We start from the raw sequence: 22,461 nt of genomic DNA on the forward strand, positions 1-22,461 counted from the left end.
TAAATTAACAATCTTTTTTAAAAATGTGTATTTGTGGCATGAGAGAAAGAGAGGAGTCCAGGGCCACTCTCAGGTTTGCGCATGAGCCTGTGAAAAGAGAGAACAGCTATCAACCCAGAGAGGAGACGGAGGGGAGGAGGTTTGAAGTCAGCCTGTGCAGGGTGAGGAGGATCAGGGGCTTAGTTTTGGACTTCCTGCATTCAGATGACCTGTTCGACACCCAAAGGAGGCATGGGGTAAACCAGTTGCATACAAATGCATTGGATATTCAGGGCGGAGGCCTGGAAATAACGCTTTTGGGAATTCTAAGCTTGTGGATGGTATTTAAAGACAAGAGACCGGATAAGATCCCCGACAGCACAAATACAGAGATTAAGAAAAGGAGGGGGAAACGAGGCTCTCCAAATAGTGGACATCTAAACACAAAGATTAGAACTCATTAAAATACCACCAACCTCAGAGTAAAGTTGATGACGGTCATCTCTTTGGCTGACTATTCAAGTCCAACCTTTGCTCACATCTCCAGCCTTACCCCTGGATTACAACTTGTTTTCCTCCTACCTTCTCTTTCATAAAGACAGTGAGTTGTACCCTGAAACCACCTGCTGAGGAAGGAGACAGTAGGGGGGTGGGGGCAGGGGGAGCAGCCTTGTAGAGGTCTGATTACACTCATTGTCCTACCAGTCGAGGATCTCTTCCCACCCCAGCCTGAACATTTGCCCCCCTCCCCAGTACAGGAAGGGAGGTGCCTCCCGAACATCATCTTCATACAGAGAAATATTCTGGAAAGTACAGGAAACGCAGGATTTCGGTCAAATGCCCAGTGTTTACTCCCAGACGAAAGTTCTTTCTTGAATTTCTGCGTTCTTTTCAATAGAAGCTGTCAATCATGGGGGAGGGGATGGAGGGAAAGAAAGGGATTTAGCTTTAGGAATTTGGGGTTTAGATCCTAGCCCTTCAAAGTCTAAAAGGCATGGAGCTCAGGTTCTCTGGGGCCAAGTTTAGTAATTTTCCTCAAGTATTAAAAGAAAATTAGGACAACAGTTCTTAGCTACCGACCTCACAGGCTTAGTAAGAATTTTTAAGAGCGGAAACTGTGAAAAGACATCATTCCTTTGCTCACTGACCATTTCGTGACTACGCTGGGCCAAGCACAGCCCTTGGCTCTGGGCTTAGGAAAATATGCATTAGGCCTAGAAATGAAAATCTGTTAACACAATGCAATACTTTCTGTCGGGAACTTTGTTTTTATTTAACAAACACATATGTGGTATTTATTTTATTCAAGGCACTGTTGTAAATGCTTTACAAGTATTAACCCCTTGCATTAAAGAGGGAAAAAAACCCCCCACGGCAGTGAAAAGTTCACAGCAAGATTAAGGAGATTAAGTAAGTGAGTCTCCCCAACAGACTGCTTACACTTAAGGGCATTTTTTTTGCTTAATAAATTCTTTAGAGAGGGCTTTCGATGTTCTTAGGGCCTGGGAGAGGTTTCTTTCCTATTCTTACCGCTTAAATGCAACCAACCTCCTGTTCCCGGGTGTGCCCAGGGGTCGGGAGAACAAAGGCAAAAGAAATGCAGATAAAATTAAATCTCCTTACGACTTGCTGCCCATTGACACACGCTTGAGGAATGCAGGAAGGACTTTCCTCCAGGAACTCTTAGCCATCTTAAGGGTAATGCCTTGCTAGAGGCAAAAGGCAGCCCTAGCTTGACGATAGCCAGACCTCCAGGATCCTGTAAGTCTTCTTTAACATATGCAAATCCTTTTGGAAACTTCATCTCTGCCCCCTCGCAATGTAAAAGTATACAATCAATCGCTCTTCACAATTCCAGGGCAGCTCTTTTTTAAGAAATGTTTTAACAGATTTTATTTATTTATTTGAGAGAGAGAGAGCACAAGCAGGGAGAGCGGCAGGCAGAGGGAGAAGGAGAAGCAGGCTTCCCGCTGAGCAGGGAGCCGGATGCAGGGATCGGAAGCCAAGGGCAGACAGACGCCTTAGCTGACTGAGCCACCCAGGAGTCCCAAGGCAGCTCTTGCTGCCCCTGGGTCAGTCCCTGTGCTTTAATAAAAACCACCTATTTTGGGGCGCCTGGGTGGCACAGTCGTTGAGCGTCTGCCTTCGGCTCAGGGCGTGATCCCAGCATTATGGGATCGAGCCCCACATCAGGCTTCTCCGCTGGGAGCCTGCTTCTTCCTCTCCCACTCCCCTTGCTTGTGTTCCCTCTTCTCGCCGGCTGTTTCTCTCTGTCAAATAAATAAATAAAATCTTAAAAAAAAAAAAAACCACACACCTATTTTGCCCCGAAAACATTGCAAGAATTCTTTTTTTTAATTAGGCTCCATGCCCAACATGGAGCCCCAAGAATTCTTAATCCCTCACTGCCAGACCCCACATCACATCACATGAGCCAGCATCATATCTGAGGAATTTCTTTATTCTACCTACCTCACTCATATTTTTCTCCCAACCAGATAAAACCTATGAACTCTAACCCAGAAAAAAAAAAGTACATTATTATTTTGCAAAGAATTCGATAGGGTTCCTAGCATCCAATGAAAGCTCTGTGTTTTAGGAGACTCAGACCGGGAAGATCCAGGTCACAGCCCTTCTGACACGGTACTTGTTTGTTTTAAATGTTTGTAGGGTAGGGGCGCCTGGGTGGCAGAGCGGTTAAGCGTCTGCCTTCAGCTTGGGGCATGATCCTGGCATTCTAGGATCCAGCCCCACGTCAGGCTCCTCCGCTAGGAGCCTGCTTCTTCCTCTCCCACTTCCCCTGCTTGTGTTCCCTCTCTCGCTGGCTGTCTCTATCTCTGCCGAATAAATAAAAAATAAAAAAAAATCTTTAAAGAAAGAAATAAAGAAATGTATGTATGTATGTATGTATGTATGTATGTATGTATGTTTGTAGGGTGTTCTTGGCCCCACATCCTGTTGTGCTGCTTAGAAAGGATACGTTTCTCGGGGCGGTGGAAGGAGCTGCCATGGAAATGCAAACTCAGTGGGACAATAGGGAGAAGAGGAAATATATTAAAAACAGGAAAAAAAAACTGGAAGCTTTAGAGCTTACCTCTTCTTAAGACTGAAAGTGGGGGGCTGATGTTTGGAGGTAGGACAAGTGAGGTGGGACTGCCTCACAGGTACTCAATTACTACTTACTTTCTGACTTTTTCATTACCTGGCAGGTGCACCATCACCACTAGGAAGCAAGTCTGTGCTTCCGAAGAATGAAGACATTCTAAACCTAGGAATCAGTGAAGAGCTGGGTATTTGTTTTTACATTTTTAAAATTTTTATCTTAAGTAAACTCTATGCCACACATGGGGCTCGAACTCACGACCCCAGGGATCAAGAGTCGCATGTTCTACCGACTGAACAAGCCAGGCACCCCAAGAGCTGGGTAGAGGAATTTGGGGGGTTTGTGGGATTTGGGAAGTTGGTGAACCTTTTTGGTCTAGGGGATTTCTTCCTTGCTCTTGTTACTATTTGGACTAACATCAGGAACTATTTTTTGTTTTGAAAGGTCATATTTGACTTGGGAGAGACTTAGTAGGTGTGGTCCACACTGGACTCTGGCTGCTTTACGTATCCTAGAGTAGGAGCTCTCAAACTTTGAACAGACTTACATCAAGAAACACACTTTCCTCCGTGACCCAGCACGCACATAGAGGGCACCTAGACAACTGAAGCGTAAGTTTCATGAACTAGTACATACGTGCAATACACTAATGTTTTCAGTCTGGGTTTTTAAAAAAAACAGTCTGCTCACTTAGAATCCACTCCTGGGTCCTGATTTTTGAAAAAAACACTGCCCCAGGGCACAGTGATTGTGCAGGGAAGTCAGCTGGTTTACATTCAGATGCGAGTCCCCCACTTATAGCTCTGCAGCTTTGGTTGGTTAATTCACCTTTCTAAACCTAAAGTTCCTCAACTGTAAAACAGGAGTAAACTACTTGCGGGAATGAGATCATAAGCACTCACGATTGCTTTTATTAGGCTGGTTCTGGGTTCACGAAGGCCCCTAAGGTTTCCAGAATTGTCCAGCCCAGCACCCAGAGAACCTAAGTCTTACCATGCATTTGTATAGGAGAGCCCCCTAGCTGAAAGCCTCCATCTGTTCTCCATCACCTGTGCACACTGAGGACTAAAGCCGAGCCTCTGAAGGTGGCTCATCTTTGGTCCCTGTCCTCGCACCTCTCAATAGCCTCATCCCCAAACTCGATGTCCCTGGATCCTGAAGAACACCCTCTGATGTGTCTTTGTCTTGGATCATGCAGTCTTCTCTCCCTTTGAAATGCCTCTCTTTTATTTTTGCTTAAACGTCACCTACACAGGCCTCAAACTCAAGCTCAAGGGCCACCTTCTGTGTATTAGAGCCTTTCCTGGAGCCCTGTGTAGAATCATGGGCTTCCTCCTGCGAGCCTCACCGTTCCAACATATCCCCACCACAGCCCTTAGTACATTCAGGTAGGGCTGACTCCTGAGTGCTTTTCTCCCCTTCCCCCAAATCTTGTCCCATTATTTAATGGAAAATAAAGGGGGGGTGGAGGGAGACCACAAAGATAAGTATTCAACATCTTTGGAAAGCAGACACTGTACAACTCCAAAATAATCTTACTATAATTAAATAACTATTGCCTAATATGAGCATTTCACACTCCTTTAGGACACAGGTTGGGGCTCAATTCCAGCCTTGCAATTTGGCTCAGTTTTTTTCAGACGCACATTGAGTATCAGGTACATGTGTGTGTCTTTGTCTTAGTTGTGGTTTTAATTCTAGGAAATGTAGAGCTGAGACTAAGCCCTTGCTGGGGGGAGAGGAGTTGATGGGAGAACAGTGAACATAAATTTAATCCTTTTGCAAACAAACAAAAAATGAAGCCCATGAATTGGAGCTGTTGCGGGGCTGTGTGTCTTGTGACATTTCTGGTGGGCCCGTGAAGGATGCAGTTTTAAAGAGAGGAGGAGGAGGCTGGGCAATTTGTGAAGACTTTAGGGAGCAGATGGAGCAGCTCAGCTTTCTGGCAGGTGCTCTGCTGTGCCAGGCCCTGCGTGGCAATCATGCACCTGCCTTGAACAGAAATGGATGTAGGCCCCTCTCTCTGTTTTCTAGCAGGGTTTTTCTTTCTTTCTTTCTTTTTTTTTTATTTCTTCTTTCCTTCCTTCCTCCCTTCCTCCCTGATTGATTTACCTTGGTACTTACTTATTTATTTATTTAGAATGCCAGCAAGGGGAGGGGCAGAGGGAGAGGGAGACAGAGCCTCTCCAGCAGACTCTCAGTGCCAAGGCTTATTCAGGGCTCAATCCCAGGAACCATGAGATCTTGACCTGAGCCAAAATCAAGAGTCAGAAGCTCAAGCCCTTGATCAGGAATTTTCTTGCTCAATATCAAAGAAAAGGGGGAAAGGGAGAAAGGAGGTGGCCAGAGGGGTTTGGCATGGGAATAAGAACATCTCTGCCCTAATTTTTCCATCGGAAAAATAGAGGGGAATGGTCTCTGTTGTGTGTTCCTGACTGACCCTGGGGGAGATGGTCACTCTGGCTTTGGAAACTAACTGTGTTCCCATCCCTAGAACCTGGAAGAAAGCTCCAGAGTTCTAGGGGCCATGCTATCTACCTAGGCTGAAATTCAATTATTCCCCAAACTGCTGACCCACCCCCAAATGTTCCCTGCATATCTGAGCCTCCCAGACAGAAGGGAGGGAGCCAGTTCTGCTCAGATTGAAATGCAAGGCTAACCTTGGGGTCTGGGTCATTGGCTAGCCTACTTCAGGCAACACATCCGGTCCAGCCCCTCCTGTATTGTCTCTCTCACCCTCACTCATTCCCAACATGGTGGCAAATTTACCCACTAAATTTGTATATTACGCCCACCTTGATGTTCCAGCTATCCATGACTATCGTGTAAGCCCCTACTGTATAGTCTGAAATTATTCAGCTGATCTTGCTTCTACTGGAGTGTCCTTTAATCAGTGTGCCACCGTAAAGGGCCCAAGATGCACCTATGTCCCTGTCGCTCCTAAGATCCTTCAAGAACTCCATGATGATATAGGAAAGTATCTGAGCTCCCTAACGTGTTACACAAGACCTTTCATGTTCTGGTCCTGCAACCTCTGTAAGCTCACACTTTGCACTCCACCTACGCTAACTGCTCATGTTTTTCCAGAACTTTCCAGCCTTTGTGTCTACACTCTTGTGATTTCCTCAGGGCAATGAGGAAATTTCTACTGGCACTCAGATCAGCTGTGACTTCTTACAGGCGCTGCCCTTGGCCTTTCCCCTTCTCCAACTTTTTTGGCCAATGGCACCTCTTTATATTCATCTAGAACACTCTGCTTATCTCCCTCATGATCCCTGTCGCTTAGTTCTCAGGTTGTCTCTTCACACACTTACCTCTTCAACTACTTCCTTCATGACCGAATATGTGGATAGTGGGAATCCAGTATTTACTCAATTCAACCTAAGTTGATTTTTGATCTTTTAGAACTTGCAGTAGTGCCAAGCTTTTCCCAGCATCAGGGCCTTGGCACGATTGGTTCTGTCTGGAATAATTTCCTTCCCACATTCTCTTTATTTCCTACATAACATGGACCATAATCTCAAATTATTTATGAAGGTAACATAGCTGGTAGTTAACCGCCCAGGTACTGACATCACAGTGCCTCATTTCAAACGGCAAAATGGGTGACCGTAAGCCCCTTTCTCGCTGTGTGTGTTGTGTCTAGGCACATGCTGTATGGAGTTCCTTATGTGAAAAATGGGACTAATAATCCTAGTTATGAGGATTAATTTAAATGAGATCCTATGTGCTAAACAGACTGGAACCTGGAGCACAGCTAATGTTTAGTGCTCTCTACTTAAAAAAAAAAACAAAAAAAAACAAAACAAAACACCAAAAAAACAAAGGGTTTTTTGGTGTTTTTTTTTTTTTTTCAATTACTGAATAGCTTTTCACCATAAGCTCCAGGAAGGCAGGGACTTTGATACCTTCTTCACTACTGTATCCCAGTGCTTAGCTTGGCATTCAGTAAGTGCTAAATAAATCTGTATGCTCTGAATGACTGACTACACGGTGATCCTTACTTTGGAGTATTAATTGAAGACACATAAGGAACTGTGGCTACTTAAAGCCATATCAGTGGCCTGCTTTAATCAGCAATGAACTCCTAAGCCTTATATTCACTTGGCTACACAAACAAGCAACTCTTTTTTTCCTTAGTTTTAATGAAAACACATGGGTAAAAGTTAATGAGTGGAGGGGCACCTGGGTGGCACAGCGGTTAAGCGTCTGCCTTCGGCTCAGGGCGTGATCCCAGCGTTCCGGGATCAAGCCCCACATCAGGCTGGAAGCCTGCTTCTTCCTCTCCCACTCCCCCTGCTTGTGTTCCCTCTCTCGCTGGCTGTCTCTATCTCTGTCAAATAAATAAATAAAATCTTAAAAAAAAATGAGTGGAGTCATTCTTTTTAAATTTTTGTGAGAGGAACACGGCTCTTATTTACTTTATTCAGAACAGAGAGTATCATGTCTACAACTGACTGAGAATCTGCTGGAGTAAATATGCTCAGTTTAAGGTGACCTTGCTCTACAGAGAACAGAGAGTCTCGGGATGACGTACTATGAGAACAAAATGACAGGCAGTATCAAAATGACGAAGTGATGCAGGAGCTGAAATCCAACAACAATCCTGGGTTTTATTTTAGTGAATACCGGAGCTACTTCCAGCAAACACCATCGTATGAGATCAGGGGTATAGACAGAGGAAAAGAAAGGACAACCTTTCACTTTTTAGTAGGGTAAGAGGTAAAGTTCTGAAAAGGAAGAAAAGTCTAAAGTCAGTCTCCCCAGCTTATTTCATGTGATTTTTTAAAATCACAAAACTTTCCACCAAAAGTGTTCTTTTCTTTTGTTTTTAGAGTTTTCTTTTTTTATTTTTTAAGCAATCTCTACACCCAACATGGGGCTCGAACTCACAACCCCAAGATCAAGAGTTGCATGCTCTACCAGCTAAGCCAGCCAGGCGCCCCTCCACCAAAAGATTTTTAAAAATAAGTCACGGGGTAAATGGAATGAGAAGAATTACGCTAGAAAACCCAGCCTGGAGAAAGCTGAATGCAGCCAAGGCAGACAGGATAGTAGCTACTTACTTTTCACTCTCGACAGAAACCAGCGCCGCGGACCATGAGGAGCAAAGCGCTACAAGTTCTGCTCACACTGCCCAAAAGCCCATAAGCACCAATGGACCTCCCCATCCTGGGCACGGAAGACCCAGGGCCAGCTCCTTCACTTTCCAGCTCCAGAACCAGTATCAATTCTTTTGCTGGTCAATTATACATGTATTACACATTTTCAGTCATGTCCTACATTGTATGTTGTTTGTCATATTACACGATCTCAGAGCTTGCGAGTCATGACTTTGTGCAAAGCTTAAACGTAGGCAGGTGGTGATGGTTTCAGAGGAGGAAGAGGAGCAGGCTTCCTTGTACAGATTTGGGGGTCTGGCCACCTGGCTCAGGAATCAAGCTACTTCGCTCCCTCCTGAGGAAAGACACTAATAACGCAGATTCCCTCCTGGGGCAAATGAGAGGTGGCTTTCTGGCTTGCCAAAGAACATAGAATCTCTTATCTTTAAGACCCAAACACCTTCCCTTGTTTAAAATTTTTGTCTCTAGAGTCTTTCAACTATAAGCCAGATGAAAGAGCAATTCTAGCCCTTTCCAACCCAACAGAAAATTGGAGGACTTAGGAAAGACAACTGTGGGAGGATGACGGGAAGAGCAGGGGTGGGGATGGGCGGGGGGAGGGCTCTGGCCAATGGTATACTTACCACTTTTTGGTTCCCTTCATTATCGGTGAGCAGCCATTCGATATCCAGGGTATCTTTTTCTGGAAGCCCCAGTTGATGGTGACAGGGCAAAGTGACCTTTTCTTCTGCCACTCTCTTGATCTCAGTGTGAGTCCCCAAGGTTCCAACATAGTAGGAAACTGGAAGAGGAGAGCCTCTAATGAGTAATGCCGAAACTGCATAGCAATGTGTGGGAAGCAACTATTACAACTAGTAATCACGCCGGGTTCCTGTGGGCAAGGGGCAAATCAAGGTGTTGGAAGAATCTCCCTCTGGCTCTTCCTTTAACTGAATTCATCGTTATCTTCTGTAGCCCCCTGAATTTTACTCTTAGCAATCCCTGTCTTTCCTACCTTCTTGGGTTTTTACGAATGATGAAATCACTCAGGTCAACAACTGTGTTTTTTGAACTTTCCCTCTTTTACCAGCACAGGCTTGCAAAAGGACAGAAACCAAAGGAAAGGCAGGAGTTGGCTTCCTCCCCAGAACAGGCTCCAGATATCACTTCACCCCTTGAGCCACCTTAGAGACAGGCCACCCTCACAGACCAACAGCTTAAGTGCAGGATGCCTCAGGGAGTGAGTGGGCTCTTATAGGCAGTTCCTGCTTCCCTTAGGGACACTCATTCTCAGATCCCCGAACTTCTATCTTCCAGTCTCTGTAGTCTCATCCCACATGGCTTTAAAACCCTTCCTATCCAAAGTGAAATTCCAGGTTACCACATTTGGATTCTGTCCCTCCAACCATCCAGTATCCCTTTGGCCAACAGGATTTCAGTTCTACTTTCGGCTTTTTTTTACCTCTAATTTTCATCTTGTTCCAGGACTGGTATCCTGTCAGTAACTCTAGGCTCCAAGCTCGCTCACCTTCTCTCCTTCCTATTCATTCCGGACACTGTTGACTACTAAATCCCCAGTGTTAAATAACCTCCCCTGAATTCTAGGTGTGATGTGTCTGGCATTAAGGTGTGCTCTAAGATCCTGCTTCGTCTCCTTGCACATAATAAAGGAGCTCAGCATGAAAAGCCATTCACAATGTTCCAATGCTATGTTCCCAGGATAACAGACTCATACAACCTCCAAGTTGGAACAGCCCCCAAGGGTCACGGTGTGCCGAAGTCCCCTCTCCTGGGGAGCACTCACTCTGCCACTTCAGAGGGTTTTAAGCACTGAAGATCAAGAATCATGACTCACAGAAGCATGTAAGCTACCTTTCTCATTCCCTGTTCATTTCCCAAGCCAGATTAGCAGTAAATCTGTGGGAAGGAAAAGGGCCTGAAAGGAGGAAGGAGGGAGCAGGGGAAATTGTAGTTGCCATTGCAGGGTTGGACCCTCAGAGGCATCCACCCTAAGAGAAGCAGCAGGTGGATTCCCAAGTTCCATGGCAAAGAAAGGAGACCACAGAGATCTGTGGGGCATAAGAAAGGGCCTTCAGAATCAACAGGCTAAACCCCTCAGAGGGTCCTAGGGACATTCCCAGTAAGGTTTCTGTTATTTCTGTTTAAAACGTGAAACTGCGATGAGAGTGGCCACCATTTAGGGAGTATGTGTGGTTTGGCTTTACACTGAGCGCTCAACCCTACGCAGAAAGGGGGATTATCCAAATCTATGGATGAAGCATAAAGAGGGGTTGAGCGATTTGCTCAAGCTCATACAGCTAGGAAAGGACGGATCAGGGGCTCCACCCCAGATCTGTCTCACTGCAAAGCTCAAACTCCAATAGCCATGCTATGCTGCTTCTGCCTATGTCTTATGTGGCTTCCTGGACATGTGGTTCTCCCATTAGCCTATAAACTCCTTGAGATTAGGTACCAGTTCACCAGGACATTCCCAAATCGCCCAGCCCAGGGCCTCTCACACTGCAGTTGTTGGCTTGACTGAAATTTAACCTGTGCACTCATTTCACCCATGAGCAAACTGAGGTCCAGGGATAAAGGAGTTACCGTGGGTCCTACAACTCCTTTAAGGCATAACCCATATAAGCCCATCCTCCCTCAGTCCCCATAAAGCAGCTATAGAACAGCAGGGAGATTAGCCAGTTCACACTGCACTAAGCTCAGCTTGGAAGAAGGAGCTCTGGCTTCTACCGCTCACTTTCCACTGCACACAACAATGATCAAATGCAACCAGCATCCCATGCGCCTGGAGAAGCTAGAGAACCCAGCAACAATTTGGTGCATACACTAACTATACGTTAAGTAAATAAATGCAAAGAAACAGCCATGAAAGTTGCCCACTTGAGCCACTAGAGGGAATCAAAGGCTCAGATTTGGTTGATGTCCCAAAAGGAAAGAGACAGTGGTGGGTGGTGTGTTTTGCCAGAGTGCCAAGTTCTATTTATACCATAGCCAGAATTAAATATGGCAGTGTGGGGAGGGGGCCGCCCAGTGAATACAAATGACTTTACCAAGGCAGATCAGAGTGCATGCGCCTCTAGCCTTCCCTAAACCTCAGCTCCCCAGACTTCAGGGGGTCCCTGGGATCCCTGCAAATTTCTCAAATTTCTCCTTTTGTGCTCCCCCACCCCTCCAACACCTGTGTTCTGTAGCCTAAGCAGACAGGGGCCTGGGCTCTGTGTAGAATTCTCAGGCTTGGCAATGGGTAAGGGGGCTGCCAAGCACATGTCTCCACTGTCCGGTGGGTGAGTGAGAAGAGCTAGCCGTGGGCTCCCAGGCATTAAAGGGTTCATCTTGATTAAGAAAGACCATAAGAGATCAGCAAAATTTAGGAGGAAACTACAACCCAGAGAACTGCAATGTTAAAAGAACTGTAAATAGGGAAATACAGCTGATCCTTGAACAGTGCAGGTTTAACAGCACTGGTCCCCCCTCGCAGTCCGAAATCCACATTAACTTTGGACTCCTCCAAAACTCAACTCCTAGGAGCCTGCTGTGGACGGGAAAATTAACCAATAACATAGACAGTCAATTAACACATATTCTGTATGTTATGTGCCTTGTATACTGTATTCTTATAATAAAGGCAGCTAGAGAGAAGAAAATATTAAGAAAATCATAGGAGAGAGAAAACACATGTACAGTACTATACTGTAAGAAATCCACATGTAAGTGCATCCACACAATCCAAGGGTCAACGGAAGTCTCCACCGGGCATCTGGGACGCGCCCTGCACTTGATGGTGGGGGGAGGTGCTGGAAGGTAGCAGCGGGACAAACTGTGTGTGTGTGTGTGTGTGTGTGTGTGTGTGTGTGTGCGTGTGTATGCAAGATTCAGTCATGGAAGCCTCTGGCTCTTCCTGAGGGAAGGCTTCTAATACAACTCAGGCACTTAACACAGGCCCTTTGAGAGCCTAAGCTTGGGAGAATTATCCTCCCTGAGCCTTAGTGTTCTCACCTGCAAAATGGGAATTAAAGGAGACACTGACTATGGCACCCAGCACAGTGACTGCACATAGGAGTCTCCCTGCTAAAATGTCAGTTCCCTTCCCCTGTTTTTCTCTACTAGAAGAAGGATTGTTTTATTTTCTCAGATGATGGCTGCCTACATTCAGCTAAGATGAGTTTAAGATTTTATTCTCTAAAGAATATTTACATTTACTAAAGACTTTCTTGAGCCTTTAAGACCTTCAAAGAAATGGAGCAGGGGTAGCTTTGTTTATCGGCATGTATACTATTATATAACTGATGGAAATAAGATACATATTTTGAAGATGAAGCCATTGAGAAGATAATAGTACATTTTATTTTATTTATTTTTTAAAGATTTTATTTATTAGGGGCACCTGGGTGGCTCAGTCATTAAGCATCTGCCTTCAGCTCAGGGCGTGATCCTGGAGTTCTAGGATGGAGGCCCACATCAGGCTCCTCTGCTGAGAACCTGCTTCTTCCTCTCCCACTCCCCCTGCTTGTGGTTCCCTCTCTCGCTGGCTGTCTCTCTCTCTGTCAAATAAATAAAATCTCTAAAAAAAAAAAAAGATTTTATTTATTTATTTAAGGATTTTATTTATTTATTTGACACACACACACACACACACACACACAGAGCACAGGCAGGGGGAGCAGGAAAGGGAGAAGCAGACTCCCCGCTGAGCAGGGAGCCCGATGCAGGGCTCCATCCCAGGACCCTGAGATCATGACCTGAGCCGAAGGCAGATGCTTAATGACTGAGCCACCCAGGCGCCCCAATAGTAAATTTTTAAAAGGAGGTTTCTATGACCAATCAACTATTCCATTCACATTAAAACATTCATAATTAAAGCCTTTAAAAAATATTATGTTTAGAGAGCTAGCATTGTTTCTGCTGTCAAGTAGGTGTTTTGGATGATCCTTTCAAGAAAGTCTGCTGAGTCTGACTAACTGGAGCCTCTATCCTTCACCTACTGTGTTTCCGTCACAGAGAGAGGCCATATTTCTGGATTGGACTGTGGCAGTGTGGGCAGCCATGGCAAGAGCAAGAACTTGGCAAACTGTCTCAGTTGGCCCCACTAGAGCTGCTGGTCCCCATCTCACTTTCACAGATGCAAGGAGGCAAAAGGCCAGGATAACTTTTAATAGCAACTAGGATGCTGCTTTTAAAATAGCCACTTCTCTCTTCTTCCCTAACAGAGAATTCTTCTGTTTCTCAAATACTGGCTGGTGCCTGCAGGGCACAAGTTGACCTGGATCTCAAGTTAGGTCTGCATGCTCACTCCTTCCATAGGCTGGGTCCTCTGGCCCTGCCATCCTTGACCCAGGCACTCAGCATCCCCGGGGCCCCCAGCTAGGAGAGGCCACAGTGCTTGGTGTTCAGGTCAACAATAGGTAGGTTCTTTTGGGGGGAGGTATTTATTTATTTTTGAGAGAGAGAGTGCAAGCATGAGCAGGGGGAAGGGACACAGGGAGAGGGAGGAAGAGGCGCCCCGCTGAGCAGGGAGCCCAACTCGGGATCCCAAGACCCTGAGATCATGACCTGAGTTGAAATCTTTAAAAAAAAGATTTTATTTATTTGAGAGAGAGAGAGAGTATGAAGGAGAGGGAGAGAGAGTCTGAGGCAGACTCCATGCTAAGCACAGAGCCCGACATAAGGTTGAATCCCACGACTGCAAGACCATGACCTGAGCCGAAACCCAAGAGTCAGACACTTAACCAACTGAGCCACCCAGGTGCCCCAGACTTTGGATATTTTTAAATCAACTTCTCGCATTTTACAGATCAAGAAACTGAGGCTTAGAGAGAAGTGACTCACCCAAAGGCCTCTTGATTTCTAGACTAATGACAAACATAAAATTCTGTAGGGGTGGGGTGTGTCTGGGTGTGTGTGTGTCTGTGTGTGTGCGCGTGTGCAGGCATGTGCCTTCCTGACTGTTTCTGGAACACAGTGTGCAATCCAAGAGATGGCATGATGTAATAGAAGGAGCACGAACTTCGGAGTCAGATCAACAGAGTTTTAAGTAGTGCCCATTAGTCTAATTAGTTTCCTGACCATTCTGTGTCTTTCTTTCTTCCCTGTGAAATGAGAAAAACATCAGCCAGGAAAGACAGTTGTAGGATTATATATGATATATGCAAAGTGTGTAGCACTGAAACCCGGGATACGGGACCCACTCACCACGTGGTAATTACTATTGTCCATAACTGCACGTGCTGTACTTCCAAAGCCAGGAACACCAGAAGAGCGTGCTGAGGAGGTGAAGCAGGAGGGTGAGGAGTTTGGAAGTCATTTTGCTTGGTAACTGTCAATATTTGGCCACCCTTGCTTTGTCCATTTTTTGCTGCACTGGTTGAAAGTAAGTTGCAGATAACATGACATTTGACCTCTCAATGTTTCAGCAAGGACCTCCTAAAACATAGGGCCTTCCTCTACCCAACCAGAACATACCATCACACCTAAGAAATTTAACAATATTGTATGGAAGGTCATTTAAAAAAAAAAAAAAAGATTTTTTATTTTTAAGTAATCTCTACACCCAACATGGGGCTCAGACTTACAACCCCGAGATCAAGAGTCGCATGCTCTACTGACCAAGTCAGGCAGGTGCCCCTGGAAGATCGTTTCTGACAAGAGTGGCTAAGGAAGACTCTGATGGGAAGTGGGATTGAACTAGTTCTGGAAAGACAGACATGCTTTTCCTGTACGGACCTGAGGTGGTGGAGGGGCAACTGGAACAGAAGGCAGCACTGTCTTCTCCCGTCCCCTCCTTCGAGCTGCCTCAGTGTGAACTAGGGAAGTTTCTTTTCGGTATATTTTGCCTTCTCGACCCCATACTCAGCCTGATCCCAGAATCTCCTGGGCCAGCTCCCTTTTTGAGATCTTCGGAAAAAGAAAACCATATTCACTGTGAGCTATTAAGCAACGAATGTTCTAATGTCTTCTAAAATACAAACACGTATTAGATATTCAGAGACAGCCTACAGCTAATGCAGTGAAGCTTGCAGGTGAGCAGTGGAGTTCAGACATCTGAGAATCAGTGTGGTGCCTTCTTGTTCCCCCCCAGGGGTGAGTATTTGTTCCTGGAGTCCCTAAAATTAGTGGTGTGGGTGTGCAAGGACCGAGGTGGCAGCCTGAGAGGTGGGCTTCAGTCAGGGGCCCAGATATTAGGCTTCCTCCCCTCCCCAGTCTGTTGGTTTTGGAGAAGAAGGGGGAAAGAGAAAAGGCTGGGGAAGGAAAGAAGAAAAGGGAGTGGAGGAGAGGTGAGGGAAGGAGGAGAGGAAGCAGGGGGGCTAGTGATGGGAGGACAGGGGAGGAGGACAAGAAAGAACCTTGCACTGTAGAAGACAGTTGAAGAGGTCTTCAGACTACACCCAGACTGATTACAAATTATCAAGTCACCTCGCCTCCCCCTTCCCTTTTTTCGAAACAGTCTAGTACATACATTGTATGTATTTATCCATATCAAAAAACCGTACTGAGATCTTCCCCTGGCATAGCACTGGGAATGCAAAACTGGTAACCATCTCTCCTCGCTCAAACCATGTGAAAGCGACTGATTAATAATACCTTAGGTTTGTTTAGCTCAGCTCACTCAACTGCATTATCTCATGTGAGCCCCATAACTACACAGTGAGCTGATGTCATCACCTCCGTGTTAGAGAAGAGAGACTTGAGGACCACACAGCTGAGGCCACGTGGTTGATGGGTGGCCCTGTGGGGATGTGAGCCCGTCTCTAGTTTTTATTGTATTCTCTTTCCCGCACCAAAGGTCATTTCAAAGGCCTTTGCCTTGAAATTGGCTGGTGGGAAACACAGAGACCATGTTGATTAAATGTGGATGGCACCGAGCTAGGTAGCGGAGCTGGTCTGATTGGACACACTTAAGATATATAATTATCTTGCTAGCTGGGGTCCTGAGCCAAAAGTGAGATGGTAATTAATAGAGACAAATATTAGAAGTTACAGCTAGATACAAGCACGGAGTGGGAAGATTTGAAGGACCTGGGACTCTACATAATTTATATTAACCACCAGTAAGATATGGCTACTGAAAAAACCGACAGAGTCTGGGCTGCGTTAACAGAGGTCTGATGTCCCAAACATGGACTGTCGCAGTTCGATCGTATTCGATACTAGCCAAAGGAGCACATTCAGAGCCTCAGAGATGCTGCATGCTAAGAGGAGTGGTGACAAGCAGGGGGAGCGGCACAGGAAGAGGGAGAAGCAGGCTCCCCGTTGAGCAAGGAGCCTGATGCAAGACTCAATCCCCGGACCCTGGGATCACAACCTGGAAGACAGATGCTTAACCGACTGAGCCATCCAGGTGTCCCTGTTGATAGACTTCCTAACAGTCCTGCCTGATAGGAGAATGAGCTGTATCATTTAGTGAACTTTCCATTACTCGAGTCATTCAAACGGGGAATATGTCAGGAGCTGTACAAGGGATCCTTATATGTGGTGATGAATCAATATTTAAAGTCCTTTCTAACTATAATATTGTATGAAATATTAATTGATACATTAATATTCAAGGCACTGTCCTAGTTGAATAGAATGCAGAGTATAAGACACAAATGTATACTATTATCTTTCAATGTGTTTTGTCACTGTCAGTCAGCTCTTACACAATTGATACAAATGATCTCATTCCGTTTCATTGTTCGCATTGTTTTTAAAGATTGTTGAAGTGCTTTTTAAAAGAAGTAAAAGTAACCAACCCAAGCAGTCAACAGCACTTCTTTCCTATCTGTGGGTGTTTTAATCCACAAGGGGGCAGAATTTACTTAGGATTAGCCATGCCTCATCTTTAATGCAGTTCTTACATTAGTAACAGGGATTATTATTGACAATTATAGATGACCTTGGATTTAAGCTTGATAAGCACTTTGTTGTCATTTGTGATTATATACCAGATTTCAAACGACCGGCATTTAATTTTCAAGGGCAACAGAAATCAGAAAAAATGGTCAGACATTTTGAGAGGAACTTTACCAAGGCAATAGAAACATACACTATTTTAAAAGCTTAAGTTCACTGTTCACTTTTTCAGGCTGAAACGGATGTTTACTCTGAGATCAAAAACTTCATTTTAATTGCAGAATTTATTATGAAACAAATCGATTACTCAGGTACTGTGGAGAATTGTTTTAGTAGACAGTCAATAAAAAAAAGACAAAGGGAAGGAACAAAAATCCATCACGGATGCCTTAGAGGGACTGAGGAATCAGCAAAAGAACCCTCAAGGTCCTTTGACTCTTGACGTTTAGTCTCGGTTCTAGGCCAGTCACTTACAGAATTATAAAATTCTGAAATGTTCTGGTTATATGTAATCTACAATCTCAAGCTTGGGAAGGCCTATAGAAGGTCACTGCCTTGCCTTCTGGACAATTTCATATTTAAAACTCATCTGCGGAAAATTACAGCAAAACTATTACAAGATATTGACATTTCTGGTACTATCACATTTTTTATTATTGTATATCATGAGATATTTAGGGTTACCGACTTCTGTATTATAGGATAATCAAGGATACTGACTTCCATAGAATGTCTTTAAACAAACACCTTACCCTCAACGCTTCGGATTCTGGTGACACAAAAGGAACATTGACAAAACAGCTGGCACCCCCAGGGGAGTAACTAGGAGTGCCCTTTTGTTCAATGAATATGAGTGGCATTCCTGCTAGGTACTGCTGGAAACAAAGATCAATGACACTGTCTTTTGTCTATAAAGAGATCACAATAATCGAGAAACAAACAGACATTCAACAAGCCCAGTTTAAGGCAGCACGTGATCGAGATCAATGTGAGGGACAGGTAGCGGTAAGGGAATTCAGAAGAGGAACATCACTAAAGTGATCAGGGATGGCTTCATAGAAGAGGAAGTATTTCACCTGGGCCTTGAAAAATAGATTGGCATTTGAGCAGTTACAAATGAGGGATGGCATTCCAAAGATTGGAAACAGCAGCTTGGCTGCTAGGAAACGAGTCGCTAGGCTGACCTCAGTACTTGACAGATTGGAAAATCACCTTGGACCCTTAGTCTTGACAAGTTCTCACAGAATGGTCAGTAATCTAACATAAACAGCACGTGAGCTGTGTCACAGCCCTACAGACTGGGGGCTGACTATGTAACAGTAATGTTTTATCCTGATATCTATAGTAATAATTGTCAGGGAAAGGATACTGACAGGATCCACAGGGATCAATCACCCCCCTGCTCAGAAATACACCAGTTATCCCTCAGAATTCTGTTCTCAGGAATGTGCTAGTACATTGTCCATACATGTATTCACATTCACACAGGCAGAAAAACATACTCCTACCTGTGCAGTGAGCCTACAAGCATGCCCGTGTCAGTACACAGATCAGACAAGAAGGTGTGCCTTTGATTCTGAGGCACTGAGAACTAAATCCCTCACTAACCTATTTCTTTTTTTTTTTTTAAGATTTTATTTATTTATTTGACAGAGATAGAGACAGCCAGCGAGAGAGGGAACACAAGCAGGGGGAGTGGGAGAGGAAGAAGCAGGCTCACAGCAGAGGAGCCTGATGTGGGGCTCGATCCCATCACGCCAGGATCGCGCCCTGAGCCGAAGGCAGACGCCCGACCGCTGTGCCACCCAGGCGCCCCTAACCTATTTCTTTGACATGTCTATTTACAGCTTCTGTCTCATTCCAAATGCTAAGTCTCTTTCTGAATCTAAATCTTTTATTACCTTCGGCAGGGAGATTTTAACAGAGGGAGGAAATTAAAAATAGACACAGACTTACTACTGAGAGTGCAGTTGTCAGTTTTTAGGGATTCATGGCAATGGGGAATTGAGATCATGCTGATAAAAATCCACTGATGAATTAAAGCATCAATTCAGCCTTTATCTATCCCATCTACCTTCCTGTAAAAGGGTAACAAAGAGAAGATGATCTTCAAAGAGAAGACCTCTTTGTTCTTCAGTCACCTCCTCTAGGGTTAGAGAGTCAAGCCATGATAATTTGAAAATGAATAAAGAAAAAATTTCATTCAAAATGGAGTTGGAAGTCCTAAAGTGGGCATGCTCATGCAGGTACCACTCCTCCAACCTTACCTTACCTACCCCAGCAGGAAGAAGGAAGGTTTTCTCTAAGCCCAGCAACAACTCAGCCAATGAGGAGTCACCACAACCTAGAATTCTCACTCTTGTACAACTGACTTTCCTTTCAAATGGCCCCTCCCAACTTCCTTCTTTCCTCTATAAAAGAACACTCCTCAACTTATTCTTTGGACGTGCCTGTGGTTTGCCATGGTTTGCGTGTCCCAAATTGTGATTCCTCTGCTATTCTTTGATAAGCACATTTTGCTGATAAACTAACTGGCTATTTTATTTTCAAGATTCATAAAACAAGCAAAAAGAATCAAGGAAGCTGTATTTTCTACTCACAGGGAAATCACTTCCTACATGAGAAAAATAATAGATAATACAAATTTGCCATCCAATATATTTTAAAACCCTTCTATGGAAACATTTATTAACAATAGTTGACAATTTCTGAATGCCTGTTATGTGCAAAGCATTGTACTACTTGATTTATATTCATTTCTTTTTTTTTTTTTTTAAGCAACCCAGGGCTTAAACTCATGATCCTGAGATCAAGACCTGAGCTGAGATCAAGAGTTGGATACTGAACTGACTGAGCAACTGGGTGCCCCCATATTCATTTCCATTTTTAATCTTCTCAACAGTCCTGTAAGGTAAGCACTATTATTACCCCCATTCTACAGACAAGACACCGAGACACCGAGAGATTAATTAGCCCAAGATCACCAAAGTAGTAAGGAGTGGCGTCACAGTTCAAATCCAGCCATTTTAACTCTACCATCCATATCCTTAATGGTATTTTATACTGCTTCCCAGTACAATATATTTAACAAAAATTTCATTGATCTAGTGTTATGCTAGTATTCTTGTGAGTTCCCTCAAAGCTTTTCTACTCTTGGTGATATATAGAAATCCTTCTCAATCTTTCTCTACTTATGCTCCCATTTTTTACATATAAATAAATTCACACTCTACTATTATTTGGAACATATTAAATACTATGACTAAGCAATGGCATTTTAGAGTATGCTCTTGAAAAAGCTAGACATGAATATAATGCTGATCAAAAGAAGGTACACAACACAGTACATACTATATGATTCCATTTATATAAGGTACAAAAACAAAAAAAGTTAATCTATGCTTTTGGAATTCCAGACAGTGGTTACTCTCAGAGGAAGAGGTAATGAGTAGAAGGGAACATGGGGAGGCCTCTAATGTGATATGTTTTATATCTTGATTTAGGTGCCTGTTTGGGCATGTTCATTTCATGAAATTTATCAAGCTGTACACTTGCCATTGTGCATTTTATGCATTTGTACTTTTTACTAATTATCTACTGATACATAACTGTTCTAAAACTTATTAGCTCAAAACCACCAACATATCTCATCTCAGAGTTTCTATGAGTCAGTAATCCAGGCACAGCTCAGCTGGGTAGCTCTGGCACAAGGTCTCTCAGGAGGTGGAATTAAACTGTTGGATGGGGCTACGATCTGATCTGAAGACTCAACTGAGGTACAGAGAATCCACTTGTAAATTTACAATATAGTTGTTGGCAGGTCTCAGTCACCACACGGGCCTCCTCACAGGGCTGCATCACCACATGGCAGCTGGCTTCCCTCGGGGTGAGTGATCCAAGAGGGAGCAGAAGAAAGGGCCTAAGATGGGAACTCAGAGGAGACATCTGTTGCCATAATCTATTTGTTATAAGCGATCAAATAATTCCAGCCTATATTCATAAAGAGAGGGCTACGAGGAGGAATCATTAGGGACAATCTTAGAGGCTGCCTATCCCACTTTAAAAAAGCTTTAAAAATTACACAATAACTTCCTCTGTCTCTCCACTCACAATGATAATCACTGTCGTATAGATTTTAAAATGCTTTAACAATTCACTAATTTTTTGGTAATCACAACATCCCTCAAGAGTAGGCTGATGGCATGAATTTTTCATTCTGTTTTATAGAAATGTAATAATAAGCTTGATATTATCACTTTTATACTTGCATAACACTTTTCAGATTTCACAATTCTTTCCCATCTGTATTTTGAGTTTTGTTATGCAGAATAAGTGGGAATTATAGTTTAGTTCTAGTTTATCTGAAAGTACTATGAAAATTATATAAACATTTTATAATATTAATATCTAGCATTTACTGAGTGCTTGCCATATGTCAGTTACTGGGGGTGCCGGGGTGGCTCAGTTGGTTAAGAGTTCAAGTCTCGGTTTTGGCTCAGGTCATGTTCTCAAGGGTTGTGAGATTGAGCCCCATGTCAGGCTCCGTGCTTAGCAAAGCGTCTGCTTAAAGATTCTCTCCCTCTGTGCCTCCCCCAACTCACACGAGGTCTCTCTCTCTCTTAAATAAATAATCTTAAAAAAAAAAACCTATATGCCAATTACTGTATGCTAAGGAATATATGTGTATGTATATATAATGAATGTGTATACACATTCACTTAATCATTTAACCCTATGAGGTAGGGTTCTTCCTCATTTTTATAGAGTAAAACCTAATAATTTGCTAAGATTTCAGAGCTAATAATTGATACAGCCAAAATTTCGACTCAAAGAGTCTGACATCAGACCTCCTATGCTCTACAAAGAAGGTAAACTATAATCTTCATTATCACTCTGATAATACATTTTTCTGGAATATGTCATGGGGAAATTTTTATAAAAGCTGTGCCATCCTGACCTTGGTGTGTGTGTGGAGGAATTGTCTTCTAGATTATGGCAGGTAGAATGTGAAAGACATTAATTCCCCATACGGTGCTTGTAAACAACATTAAAGAATATTGTAATTTTTCTCCAAGAGGCCAATGCTACCGACCTGTGATCATTCAGGTAAAGTGCTTGGAATATATTCTTACTAATATGTTCGTAAAAAGTTGACCATACTCCTTGTACTATTCATTTAACACCAACTCTTTTTAAAGGGCTTAAAAATAACTAGGATATTAGATACGCTCTTAAGGACTGCCGAGAGCTTTAATATGCTTTTCTTCTTCTTTTTGTATTTATTTATGTGACAGAGAGACAGCCAGCGAGAGAGGGAACACAGCAGGGGAGTGGGAGAGGAAGAAGCAGGCTCCCAGCAGAGGGGCCCGATGTGAGACTCGATCCCAGAACGCCGGGATCACGCCCTGAGCCGAAGGCAGACGCCCAACG

General features: G+C 43.9%; 1 protein-coding gene across 1 annotated transcript in view; it reads right to left on the minus strand.

The window, feature by feature from the left end:
- Positions 1 to 22,461, minus strand: part of CLMP (CXADR like membrane protein) — a 45,326-nt gene that overhangs the window by 12,676 nt on the left and 10,189 nt on the right. Inside the window, exon 2 of the mRNA XM_034665648.1 lies at positions 8,829 to 9,047. Within this exon, the coding sequence (XP_034521539.1) occupies positions 8,829 to 9,047 (219 nt within the window). The remainder of the gene's footprint in view (positions 1 to 8,828; positions 9,048 to 22,461) is intronic.

This window comes from Ailuropoda melanoleuca, chromosome 8, assembly GCF_002007445.2.
Source record: "Ailuropoda melanoleuca isolate Jingjing chromosome 8, ASM200744v2, whole genome shotgun sequence".
Lineage (NCBI taxonomy): Eukaryota > Metazoa > Chordata > Mammalia > Carnivora > Ursidae > Ailuropoda > Ailuropoda melanoleuca.